We start from the raw sequence: 13921 nt of genomic DNA on the forward strand, positions 1-13921 counted from the left end.
TGTATATAGGCGTGATCAGTTATTAAGTCAGTTTTCAGCCCCTCTCCCGTCCTTGGAGAATGGGCTTGAGCTGAAGTTCTTAACTTCTAATCATGGCTTGCTCTTTCTGGTGGCCAGATCCCACCTGGGAGCCACCAAGGAATCCACCAAATGTCACCTCATTAGAACAAAAGATGCCCCTAACATCCAGAAAATCCCAAGGGATTTAGGAGCTCTGTGTCAGAAACACTCTTACTCGGAAATACAGGGTTTTTTTTGCCGTGTGTCAGGAACTGGGACAAAAGACCAATATAGTAGCAGGCATTGAAGGCAAATTTTATATATTTACATTTACTTCCTCAATTTCACAAATGAAATATGTCGAGTCATTTATTTCTTTGCAGACCCTGAAATCAGCTATTGGACTCACATCTGTGATTTTAGGGCCTCCTATGACCTGGATACATAACCATACCATGTCTTTCCAGTATTTTGTGCACTCATATTAAAATTGTAGTATATTGAGGCTCAGAGATGATTCTGCTCAATTTTTTTTTCCTCTACTTAAGATAACTTTTTTTCCCTCTCTCATTTGGATCGACCCATTTTCCAGATCAAGCAGGCTCAGAGGGACCTATGGGCCTGCTGTTTCCCGCAGCTGTTGGGACTCCTGTCTTGAGGAAAAAGGACAGGTGTCCTGCTGGTGTTGCACACTTGTGGTTACTGTTCTGTCTGCAGATAGAAGTGTGCATCTTTCCCGCTGTTCTGAGGATAGTGGGAAAGCAGATAGCTTTCATACTGCCCATTCTGCAGGTTTCCTGCTTCTAGTATGCATATAGAGTATACTCTACAGGGGAGTAGTAGGCACTGTAAAAAATGCCAGGTTGCATCAATGCAAAAAATCACTTGGCTTGTCCCTACATGTGTCATGTGAGCTTGAATGACACGGTCATTTACAAATGGCATGAGAGACAAAGGAAGGACATTTGTTGTGTTTTTGTAGAAAGAAATTGACTCATGGGGCACCTGGGTGGCTCAGTCATTAAGTGTCTGCCTTCGGCTCAGGTCATGATCCCAGGGTTCTGGGATTGAGCCCCACATCGGGCTGCCAACCTAGTAGGAAACCTGTATTCCCTCTCTTACTCCCACTGCTTGTGTTCCTGCTCTCGCTGTTTCTTTCTCTTGCAAATAAATACAAAATATCTTAAAAAAAATTTTTTTTGATTCAGATAGTTGTAAATTACACAATCTGGATGGAAACCCTCAAGGTGATAGAAAATTAGCTTCTCCTTTATATCAGAGTGAAGAGATCTCCATACTAGAAGACACTGTAAAAAGTTCTCTATAATGTGGCATTTAAAATGGTTTTTGAAGAGCAAATTTTTAAAAAAAGATTTTGCTGCCAGAAAATTAAGTTCTAAAAGCTGGCATTAATTTCAGTCTTATGTCAAGAGCCAAATGGATTAATAATGAAATATCAAAGGAAAGTACAGTCTCTCACTTAAATGTTTTTAATGATAATAATGACTTAAGACTTGATAAGAAAGCTGAAAAAGAATATCATTCCCATCCTGCAGTTTTCATAATAAATGAAACTTTCCTGTGGAGAAAATAGTCTCCTTTAAGACAGGTTCAGAGTAGGGCATGTCAGGAAATGATTCCAACTTGATTAAAATTTTTCTTCATATATTCAGTCAGCTCCTTATCTTGATTTTTCAAGTAGAAAAATAAATGAGAATTTTAAGCCTTAGTAAAACATTATGGAAATGTGAAAATCAGTAAACATTAAAAAGCCAAACTGAAGATCTAAATCAGTAAGTGACAATTAAGAACCTTACAGGCTTGCGGCAAACAAATGTGCTCAATGATCAGACCTAAATGTGCCCAGCTAAGAACTATCTTTGCTTTTTATACCTTTTTAAAAGCAACTTTTCCAGGAATATAAATACTGATTCTGATTAACAAAGTATGTTTTACCTTTAATGACTTCTGAATTTGAAATAATTCTGAAGGACATTATGGTATGTTTTGATACTGTTTTGTATTTCAGACATAAAAATTTACTCATAACATTATGTTTTTTATAACACTTTATATTGAGATACTGTATTAATTCACACAGTCATTACTTAGTATTTTTTAGTTGTTTTGAACCATATGAATAAAAGTTTATAGAATATAATATATACATTAGTATTAGCATAGTAAATATGAGCTATACCAGTATTTTGATATGAGTATTTGATATTTCTCTCATACATTGCTTTTATTTGAGGTATGCTTTTATTTGAGGTATAATTATTCTCTGGGAATATTTTCAATATAAACATCTTTATAATGGGTAGGCTTAGGCTTTTTTTTGACTTTGACACTGAAGTATATTTGCTTTGTATAGTAACATAGGAATTGCCGTGTATCTTTTCAAGTTGTTCTTATTTTGTATTCTTTATTATATAGTTTTCTTGTTTTTAACATATTAATGATTTTATTTTATTTTTTGAAACATACCTTGTCCTAATACCTATGAGGTTGTCTTTTGCAAAGATGGCACAAGGAATATCCTACCATAAAACGTTAAAGTGGATATTAGTAAATCAGAAACATCACTTCATGAATCACATAATTAGGGATTTGGAGATTTTTCAAAAAAAAACTTATCTTTTGCAGTACAAAATAATCTTTTATTGATAAATATTATACTTCCAAAAATTATTTCATCTCATTGCGCTGTTAAATCCCCAAATTTGTAAAAAACAAAAAACCCACGTCATTATTATGTTAATTTTGGTAGTTACTAGAAAAATTTAAACATTTGTTGGGACACAGAGAGGAAAACTGAAGTCTCCCCACATTGCTGCGTGATGGTCTCCTTTCCATATGTGTGATTGAACATTCTTTAAAAGCACACTTTAAAGGATGCATTATAGTCTCGTCTAATTATATGCCATTAGATGTTTAGCCATTTTTCAGTTACAATTTGGTAAGTCCAGCTTGAGTGATTAGGTAGATGCTGGAGAAATATTCCAAAACTGGAGAAAGCAGAGGAGGAACGTGTAGTAGGGCTAGATGAGGGGCTGGCTGTGATTTGAAGTTTGTGCCACCTAGCTGTTACGTGGTTGGAAGTCCTAACTTCGAAAAAGAAGTCTGTGCTTGCCTGTTTGGAGATGACCAGGGTAGAGTCCTGGTCGTAGGTGGGGCTGCTGAAGAGAAGTCTGGGGGCCGGCTGCGTCTCCCCAGTGCCCAGTGTCCGAGTGGCAGAACATGTCCTCTGACTGGGGTTCATCAGGCTCCCCTTCCAGCATCCCATTCTTCCTCACTGTGTGAAGGGGGCTGGGCAGGAGCGGGGTGTCTTATATGTGTTGCAATCTGAAGCAGTCTTCTCATGCGGTGACGACTACAGTTACGAAATCAAACCGTGTGCTCACCATGAATTCATGAAGCTTGGGGCATATCCCCCAGCTGCCTGAGGCATGCGACGGAGTTGAGGAAAGGTGTCCTCTACTGTGCTTTCTGCCTCACGATGATGAAGGGTAAAGCTCTCTAGTGCCTCTCTGAAAATGGAAACCTGTTTCTACTGGCTTTGTATCCTCAGAACTTATTAATTGTGAAGAAAATGACAGACCGTTACTGAGCATTAAACTCTTAATGACATTAAAAATTCCTAATGACTAAAAGGACAAAGGCGTTCTATTTATTTATTTTGATTCCTGCTGTGACTGTTTTTCTCCTGTGGTTTAGGATATATAAACAGACCCCCCCCCAAAAAAAAAAAACCACACTAAACTCTAGGAGTCCACGTGTCTTCAGTCTTCAGCTGTACTTTTCCCTACATTTCTCAGAATCTGGTTTGAGTTTGTTTCAATATTGAAACAAGTGCCACATAAAAATATTAACAGCTGGTTCCAGGAGTCATCTGGAGGGGGTGCAGATGCACTATTATCGTGGATCTTGTCACGGAACTTTGTGGAAATACTGTGCCTGTTAGGATTAAACATTGCTCATTAGCAGTCTTTAAAAATAGCTGTGAGAAAGGAACATTGGAATATAACATGCCGTGCAATTTTGTTTCCTATTAGAAAGCAGAAGATGAGGATATTGTTCTCACACCTGACGGCACCAGGGAATTTCTGACATTTGAAGTTCCACTTAACGATTCAGGATCAGCCGGTCTTGGTGTCAGTGTCAAAGGTAACCGATCAAAAGAGAACCATGCGGATTTGGGAATCTTCGTCAAGTCCATTATTAATGGAGGAGCAGCGTCTAAAGTAAGCAAATGTTAACTTTAATCAGCTTATGCCCATTAACAAAAATAGTTCATTACTACCCTATTCCTGTCTTGGGAACATATACATCGTGTTTGTGTGTGTGTGTGTGTGTGTGTGTGTGTGTGTACTGGTACACACCTGTGAATTAAACTGGCAAAAGACCAGATGAACAGAACATGTTTACAAATTTTATTGACATTAGTATTTAAAATTTTCCAGGTACAGGGGCTCTACAGAAAAGAAAGAAAAGCTAAAGAAAACTCAGAAGCTTAGATACCATTTTAGCAAAGGGCAGTAAGTTGTGGAGCAGTAACTAGAGAAAAAAGCAAAAAGGAGGTTTGGGCTTCTCGGCGAGGTCAGGTGTGGGATGGTAAAGAGACGGCAGAAGCTGGCGGTCAATCAGGTTTCTTGGGTCTGGTCTGTTCCGTCGCTGACTTACCTCAGTGCCATCCCTGTCTCTGGTGGTGAGGGTGGTTCTCTTCCTGGTTAGGGACAGGTGAGGGGCCATCTTTGTAAGAAGAACTCTCTCTTCAGCCAGCTGGGCGGGGAGCAAAGAGCTCCTCCTGCATCTGCCGGATCTTGGTTGCCTTCAGCTCCAAAGAGACCTTGTGCCAGGGTGGCGTGCTTACCCTGTAACACCTTTTGTTTTTCCTCATAATACCCCATCCGTGAGCAAGCGAATGGAAATCTCCGTGATTTCCCATTTCGAGTTGGAATCCATAGCTTCAAGTCCCCATTTTTTTGGTCTCGTATTTTTATAAACCTTAGTCCTTGCAGTTGAAAGAAGATAATCCATGCAGACTTAGTTCAGGTTCTGGGCACAGAGCTGCTCTACGGGAAGGCGCGTCTTTCCGCTCTCCCCTGCCTGTGGGTCACTTAGCCTGTTGGCCAGTGGAGAGCAAGTTTCCTGCCTGTTTGTCAAGGGGGCACTTCTCTGTAATTGTGTCACAGCCTTGAGCTTGTTCTTGTCTTGGGTTGTAAATAACCTCTATGGGTGTCTCTGGAAGCAAGAAAGTAATCACTTTGTGTCCTTTAAATTAGTATGCTATTTTGGTAAACAGATTATGATAATGACTTGATTTACAAATGTATAAATGATTGAAATAGACACAGGCTGCCATGGCTGTTCAGACATTATTGTGCTCCTGTTCAATTGGGCATAATCCCTTAGGATTAAAGCCTTCTTTCTTTCCCCTTGTTTTTATTTTATTTTATTTTTTTTAAACTAAAGAGAAAGAAGCTTCTTTCATAACAGACTATTTAATAGCACTTATTTTTACCTGTTTTCTTCCCAGGATGGAAGGCTTCGGGTGAATGATCAACTGATAGCAGTGAATGGGGAATCCCTGTTGGGCAAGACAAACCAAGACGCCATGGAAACCCTCAGAAGGTCTATGTCCACTGAAGGGAACAAGCGAGGAATGATCCAGCTCATTGTGGCGAGGCGAATAAGCAAGTGCAATGAGGTAAAGTGTAGGAAATAAAAACAAGACAATTCCATTTGAAATTGTAATAAGACTTAAGTTTTTGTCCTAATGGACAAAGAATGGCAGGTCCTGGCACTTTCTTTCCAAATATTATAAAATTATCTTTGCTCTTCTTATTGTCTGACTGTGGACTGCGATTTGTTCTTTTAGTTCTATGATCAAAGAATTCCTAAGTGCGCATGAGTATTTTTATGGCCAACTCAGCAGATAACACTGGAAATCTTAGAAGCACCTTTAGCTGGGTTCTCTTCTTGCAAACAGGAACACACTTTCCTTCTGGGAACCAACAGTTTCTCTTCTGTTCAGTAGTGTTGTACCTGGGACAGAGAACAGTGAAACAATGGCTTGTTCATTTGTTTCTTTAAAATGGGATGCCTTTTCAAAGTCCCTGACAGGGAAGAGTCTGTTTCTCTTGTAACATTGTCAAAAGTTCAAGTCTCCCCTCTTGTGCCCTATGTCCCCTTTCTCCTTCACTGTGGGGTGGGGTATTTTCCTCTTGATGGCGTGCTTTGTGAGAGATAACTATTGCATGAGGCTGTGGCGGGTTCTAAATATTTGCAGCAGTGCATCATTAGCAGAGAGTTGGAAGAGTAGCCTCTCCTGAAGGTTGTGATCATCTCTTTTCCCAAGTTTTAAAAAACAGTAAGTGGAAACATACTTTCTGGCACAGTGGGGTATTTGAAAATTTAAAAGGAATTCTATATTGATTTGATAATGTTAGAACTTGAAAAAAAAAAAAGCAGGTTCATAGATCTGTTATAAATTATGTGCCGTCTATACGAAATAGGTGGGAGCTGAGAATTTAGAGAGCAAAGCTTGTTAAAAATGTAGAGTTTGTTTTTGTTTTTAATCAATGCTCAACTCCCCACATTTTCAAATCAGCTACAAGGAAATGACTAGGAAATCATACAAACTGAAAATTATATCTAAATCGTTTAAGTGTTTTTCTTAATTTAAAAAATCTATGTTATATATATATAAAGCGAGCTGTTCAGATTGTGTTCATCACTCATGCCATCCTGTAGGGCATTCATGTTTTGCAGTGAAAGTTGGGTGGTCAATCTACACGTGACCAATTTGGGAGAGGTTATTGATTATTGACTTACTCTTTACTGTTTTTCAAATGGAGAACTTGTTAACAATAATTAATGCATTAATTTCCATAGCAATACAAGAACAGTGTAACCTTAACTAAAAATCTCAGAATGGAGAACACTGGGACATAAAAGAACTCATTTTCATAAGATAAATATAAATGCGATTTCCTCAGAGTAGGCTACTGGAATGGTTTTCTTGAACAGTGGAGTTTTTATTCATTGCCAGAAATTATTAACTGACCTTTCTAATATAAGTCCTGTAAAGTGCTAGTTGAAAAATTCTCCAAAGTTCACAAGTACATGTTCTTTAGTAGGTCTTTCTCTAAAACTGAATAATGTCACATTCGTAGGATGGTATTTGTTTGGCACATGTTTATTGAGCATCTACTATATTCAAAAAATGTGTTGGATCCTTGGGATATGGCAGTGAATAAAAACAGATGGGGCTCCTTCTCTTGCAAAACTTGTATTCTACTGGAGAATATGTCATATTCTCAGTCTCTTTAAAAATAAAATTACTAAACGCCTTCTCAAACTTTTCTTTCACAGAAAAGCATGGGATGTTCTGGGGGCACTTAAAACATTAAGAAGTGTACACTAAAGACCAGCATCCTGAATCTAGACATGTTCTCCTGTGATTCGGATGAGTCCCTATTACTCCCTGAACAGTAGCAAAGCAAACCTGTACCAGCCTGAAAATGTTTTGATAAAAGCACTGATTTTATTCCCTGTTGTCCTGTAAAACACATGAAATTGGAATCCCACTGAAATATCTCGGTGTCTCATTTACTTCTTCATATGAATTTATGTGAATGAAATGATTTAAGTAAGGGAACAGCTGCAATAGACAGTAATAGACTTTAATATTCAATATTCCTTATGGTATCATTTTCATACATTGCTGGTTATTACTGTTTCTTAGGAGAATATAAGCTTATAAAACAATTATATAAAAAAAAATCACATCACGAGTGCTGTGCTTTCTTTGTAATACTACCGAGAAGCCTTTTGTACTGACAGGGTTTAACTAAAGAATTATATGAAGACAGAAGAGCTCAGTTCAGCTTCCCATAAGGCATAAGACCTGATTTTGCTGCTGTTGTACTTATAAATTACCTTTGGAAAAGCGGCTCCCTGAATTACGAGAGAGTATGTGTAAATTATGTTACAGTAAATATTGATACAAGCATACGGTGTCTTGTCATGAATGAACCTCAAGCCAAAATAATGTGCTTGGGTTCCCTCCTTCTGGGTCTATTAGTCAGCCAGAGTCCGGCCTTTGACAATATCACAAAACTGTATTTTACTAACTCATCTTTAAATCAGGGGTTTGCATATGTAATTTCAAACCAGAGGAGATGAGAATTTGCAGAAGGAAAATGGTTTGTACTTTGTCACATCTCTTTGTGCCCTTTTCTTTTATGTAGGAAGTGCTGTATATGATCTTAATTTTTTTTCCCAAAAATTATTGGTCAACTCTCCATAGTAGGTATCGTCACCTTACCCAGCATTTCACTCTACAGCACATTTGAGACATTCTCTGGAAGGTGTTTCTCAGTGTCTTTCGCTTGGCCTTTCAGGAGTCTTGGAAGCAGCCATCTTGCATCTCTTCTTACCTGCTCTCCTCATTTTTCTCCTGCTTCACTCTGGCTCCTCTCTCCTTTGAGGTTCCTTTATTTCTGTCTGCTCTGTTACTGTGAGTGTGCCTCAGAGCTCTCCCTGGACTGGGGCCTCTCCCCTGTGCATGCTCCTTGGGAGGTCTTCAGGTACCCCCGATGTTAGGACCAGTCCCACAAACCCGTCTCCAGCCTAGAATTCTGTTCTGGTTCCAGATACTCCCTGGTTTGTCACAAGGTGCCTAAGACTTCGTTTATGCTTTTCCTTCAAAACCAGTTCTCCCTGAGTTCTTCATCCGCCCTGGTCTTGCCTCCTCCCCGCAAACCTCCACTGCCACTCTGCGGTTTAGAAGCTGGAGATGTGAGTTCTCTCTTGACATCTCCGATGCCTTCCCTAGTTTGGTAGCCTCTGCCTCCAGAACCTCTCTCTCCTTGAGCCACTTTTCGCCATCCCCTTGCTGTGGCACCACCTTGTCCCACAGGGCTGGCTGCTGTAGTCTGTCCTCACCCTGCAGGAAGGCAGGTTTTTGCTCAGAACACTTTGTTCATGTCATTCCTGGCTGAAATCCCTTCAGGAGGTTTCCATCCTCTCCGGGACGGGCGTCAGTCTCCATCCCGTGGGCCCCTGGGCCATGCAGAAGCTGGCGTCTGTGCCCCTCCAGCCTGTCCCGTGCGGCCAGCGTGAGCTCCTCTGCACTGCTTGCAATTTCTCTGTCACCTCCGGATTTGCCCCATGAGCCCATTCTGCTCCTTGCCCTCACAAAGATAGCTTTCAGCTTCTAGTTTGTTTCTCTCACCAGAGTATTCCATAGTCCCACTACTTACCTTCATCTAGCAGCAGTCATCTTGTCCTGGTTTTTCTTTTTAGTTTTCTTTCGTGGGAACTGTGAATTCTGAGATGGCTGGGACCTTGTCCATCTGCCGTGTTCCTACCTCTCCATCACTTGATGTCCAACCCAGAGCTGTCACCTAAACATGAACGGAATGACTAGGGAAATAATCCTAGGGAGGCTGATGTTTTTAGAAGAAAAGATAACATAGTTATATTAAAGAAACTGAAGTTCTAAAAACAAAACAAAACCAAACCATCAGGCATGGTAACCAAACTAATATTTTGGCAGTGATTCTGGATTTCCTTTGCTTTCCTTACCTTTATTGTTAAGTACATTTAAAAACATCTCATTAACCATAATTGTTTCTTTAGGGGGGAAAAAAAGAGAGAGAGAGAGAGAAATGGCTTCCCCTTGTTTTGTGCTTCTGACCGATAGATTAACTTTTTTGGAGAAAAACTTCATAAGTCTTTTCCATTGGATATAACACATAAAGCAAGAGGCAGGAATGTTGGTTACCATCACAAAGAAAACTTTTGTTGAGGACTTTGAAGGAGAGTAGAGGGAAACGGGAGTAAATACTTGACATTGTTCCTTGAGGATTGAAAATAACCTGTGTATGACAATTATGCTGATTGTAGATGTTCCAAGGAAATTAACGTTTGTAGAAATTACAGCACTTTAACACAGCTGGCAGTTATCTCATTTTATCTGTGTTAGACACGTAAAGCCTCGTTTTAGTACCAGTAGAGAATGTGGCCGGGTGAGCCTTGTCATAGACCCCATACTGAAGGATTTAGTCATCAGGGACTAAATGAGTCTCTGAAGTTTAATCCTCTTAGAATTAGAAAGCTATATGAGAATAGGAAGGGGCCCAAGGTATCATTTATGATTCTCTTCACTTTATGTATTAAGAAATAAATGCGGAGAGGTCAAATGATTTGCTTAATGGCTGCAAGGCCAGGGTAGTGGCAAAGTAATTTAGAAGCAAGGTGCCCATTCCTCTTACACATGCGAGTGCGCCTAATTGGCTGTGATTGTGTTGTTCAGGCAGTTTATATTCTGGTTGTGTTAGGAAGGAGCATACAATAAAAGCATGGGTTTTAGCATCAGACAGTCTGTTACATTTTGGGTCTGCCATAGGTAGAGTGACTTGGGGAGGTTCCAGTACCTCTCTGATCCTTGGTGTAGCCCACGGGGGGTGGTGAGGGGGCGAGGATCGAAGGAGATGAAGTGTTGTCCTGCCTGACAGCAGAACCTGAAACTGACCCTAACACTAGGACCACTCTTCAAAACTCAAGCCTGTCTTTTTATTCATTGTTTCGTTTCTACCCGTCCTTTGGATGTTAGTGCTTTCCACTAGATATCATTGTAATCTAGGCTATGTACTGTGCTGTGCTCTCAGCTTGAGGCCTGCTTCCAGTGGCCTAGTGTGTATAAGATCTCCAAACCATTTTGAGGAAAATCTGAGTCATTCAGTTGGAAATTAATTTATTCATACATTTAGTCACCTAGTACCTGCCCTGTGCCAGGTATTGGGGATAAAATAGAATAAGCCCATAAATATTGAAATGTCGAATAATAAGATTGTGACAGTTACTAACCAGAAGCCAGTCTGTAATTTGCTGTGGAGATCAGGGCCACATCTGTGCCAGGTTTTTGATGTTAATGTTGAGATGGTGGGATACAATTTCTCTATATTAAAGACATCATTTGACCCACTCATGCTTACTTACAACAACATGAGAATTTGCTAAATGCTGCAGAAAATATATTAGTTTTTTTAAAAGAAGCCAAGATTTTAACTCTTCCTAAGAAAAGTAATCAAGTATATAATGGAAAGCATATTGATTGGACGGAATCCAGTTTCTTTGTTATTATATATCATTTGTTACTTTCTGATTATAAAAGCAACATAGGATCGTTTGAATATCTTTTCTAAGTATGGACTACATTTAACATTGTTTTCCAGTATTGGGGTAATTCCCAGTTTTATACCTTTGTAGATAATGTTATGATAAAGAACTGATTCACGTGAATCTTATTCACATAGCTTATTATTTTGTGAGGGCAGTGACCACCACAAAGTGAAAGAAGTGGCCAGGTCAAGGAGTATCAGATGTTTTGGGACCTTTGATATACATTTCTGTATTACTTTAGAAAAGACTGGTACCCAGTACAACTGAGAGCTAATTTTTTTCTAACAGGTGGAAAAGCTTTCCTGTTTTTCCAGAGGTGGAGCTGAGGGGGGCCTGAGCATAATTACTCCTCCCTGGAGGAGGAGTAAATTAACTAACTAGTTAGTAAACTAACTAAATTAAGTTAGACTGAAGAACATTTTTTGCACCTCAGGCAACAAGCCACAAAGTAAAAATTGTGATTCTTTTATTTTAGTATCTTCTTCTAATTAAGTTTGACTTGGAGCAGGTTTTTATGTAAGGAGACTTACAGGGCCTGGGACGAGCTAGGTTGCAGACTACCCTGGGCCTCTTTCCAGGACCCCCTCACTCTGTCTCTTGCCTGTACCACCATAGTGCCCCGTGGCACGTTTCTTGTTCTTAAACTCCTTTTCTTGCAACAACAACAAAAAATCATCAATAGATTTAAAACAAAACTGTGCACCCCAATCAGGTTTTTTTTTTTTTTTAAGAAATTAAAAGGCATTGTATCTTCTGTTAAATATTTATGTAGTAGGCTTCTGATGTCTTCATTTAAATCTGTCTTTTGAGATGTAAATTAGACATGGTTAGGGAGGTAAGGGAGGTGTAGACTCTTTCCCATGAAAACGTTCAAGTGTGAGGTTCTTTCTGAACAGGCACCTTACTGTTTTTTTCTCTAGAAAGCCTGCATCTGCTTTTTTTTTTTTTTTTTTTTTTTTTATGGAATTTTTATTCGATTTTCTAAAATTCTAAAATAGCCTTTTAGACGATTTAAGGATTTCTCATGAATAGCTTTATAAGGATTTTATCATCTAGAAAATTGCAGTTCTCTAGTTCAATTAAATGTAATCTGTTAAGCAAATGTGAGGATGCATTGTTTGTCTTATAAAATAAATTGTCAGTAAGTAGGTCTCGTTTAGAGATCTGGATTGCAAGTTTCTTCAGTGTATGTGCTCATTTAAAATTTTTTCAGACATACTTGTTCTTAAAGACATAGGGTATTGCTTTTGTTTTTGTTTTTACCTCCCCAAAGTACTTAGGAATTGAGGCATAGTATTTTTTCAGAAAATGTCCTTTTATTTTTTACATCAGAGACCTTGAATATTTAATTTACTTTTCTGTGAAGCTGTCAGTTGTAATCAGCAATTAAAAAAAAAACCTAATAAAACAAATCCTCATTTCACAATTTAAACCTTATTGAGTCTAATTCACTAGCGCTGTGAGTTTATTATTCTCCTGCAGTTTGACGTGCCTCCAATTGTAATTGTGTTGACCCTTCAATGCATTAAATCTCCCCAGTGCTTATCAAACTGGGAGAGATAAGTCTACAATTCGGAACTTCATTAAATATCTCATTTATATTAAACAGATGATAGCTTCTAACAGAAATAATAATTTGTTCCAGTGAAGGAGCCGGAGCCATTGTGGTTTCCTCTGTTTGGGATGTGCGGTCCTCTCTCCCACTTGGCGGTGCTGTGCTGCCTCCCCCCAGACTCCCCCCACCACCAGCCCAGCCCTCCTTGCCAAGCCCTCTTTGTCTCTGGCTGAAAGCCAGCACCGGAGCGTCATAAGATATTAGTCTATGGGGTTAACCTCAGAGCCCACATTTGGAGGATTGCTGTTAAGTGTGCTTTGTTCCTCCTCGAAGCTGATTTGTTTCAAGGCCTTATGAACATAGGTTCCTTATTCCTATTATTTTTGTGAAGAATCTGACCTATGAGGCACAGCTGTTTTAAAGAATGCCACATACTGTTTTAATCATGGTGATGGAAATTGACCCATTTTCTTTGCTTATTTTTTTAGATCATATATGTTTGTGACCAACACATATTTGCTTCATTAGAATATTTGGTCTTTACTTCCATATTGTTTGTGTACTATTAAAGTGGTTTTCTCAGGTACTCACTATCTTAAGATTGCAGTAAGAGAATAGGATGATTTTTTTTCTAATTTCTAGCAGAAGAAATATAGACTCAGTGAATTGTTCAAGACACCTGAGCTTACAAATGGTCTTTAGGTCTTATAGAGTAGGTAGTAATTCTACCAGTGCTTGTGAGGTATATCTGCTTATTATAGATAAAAAAGTATAGCTCAGTTCCGGCTTCTATTCTGATAAAGCACGCTTTATGCAGAGCAACAGTTCATAAAGAATTCCGAATTAAACCATAACTTAAATTGACTTCAGCAGATACTAACAGTCAAATTGAAAAAATAAGCAGCAAAATAAGTTAAAAAAAAAAAAAGCTTTTAATATACATATTTTTCCTCCAATGGCTGCAATCTGACAGAACTTCATGGGAGGCCCAGTGTAAAGTGGCAGAGAAAGTTGGTCATTAGGCAGAGCTGTCATCACAAATTATTTTGGTACAGGGTGAAAAGTTCTAGTTCATTTGGTACCCAGTTGGATGCAGGCCTTGGGCAAGTTGTTATAATTCCCCCATGCTGCTCGTGGGCCTCCAGGACTGACTTTCCCTTGCCCCCTTTTCTC

At 39.0% G+C, this 13921-nt stretch overlaps 1 protein-coding gene across 17 annotated transcripts in view; it reads left to right on the forward strand.

Annotated features, from left to right (window-relative positions):
* Nucleotides 1-13921, forward strand: part of PARD3 (par-3 family cell polarity regulator) — a 645516-nt gene that overhangs the window by 400794 nt on the left and 230801 nt on the right. For all 17 annotated transcript variants that reach the window (XM_032350010.1, XM_032350021.1, XM_032350015.1 and 14 more), the window contains 2 exons: nt 4056-4244; nt 5540-5710. In XM_032350010.1, coding sequence (XP_032205901.1) covers nt 4056-4244; nt 5540-5710 — 360 coding nt within the window. The remainder of the gene's footprint in view (nt 1-4055; nt 4245-5539; nt 5711-13921) is intronic.

This window comes from Mustela erminea, chromosome 6 (assembly GCF_009829155.1).
Source record: "Mustela erminea isolate mMusErm1 chromosome 6, mMusErm1.Pri, whole genome shotgun sequence".
Lineage (NCBI taxonomy): Eukaryota > Metazoa > Chordata > Mammalia > Carnivora > Mustelidae > Mustela > Mustela erminea.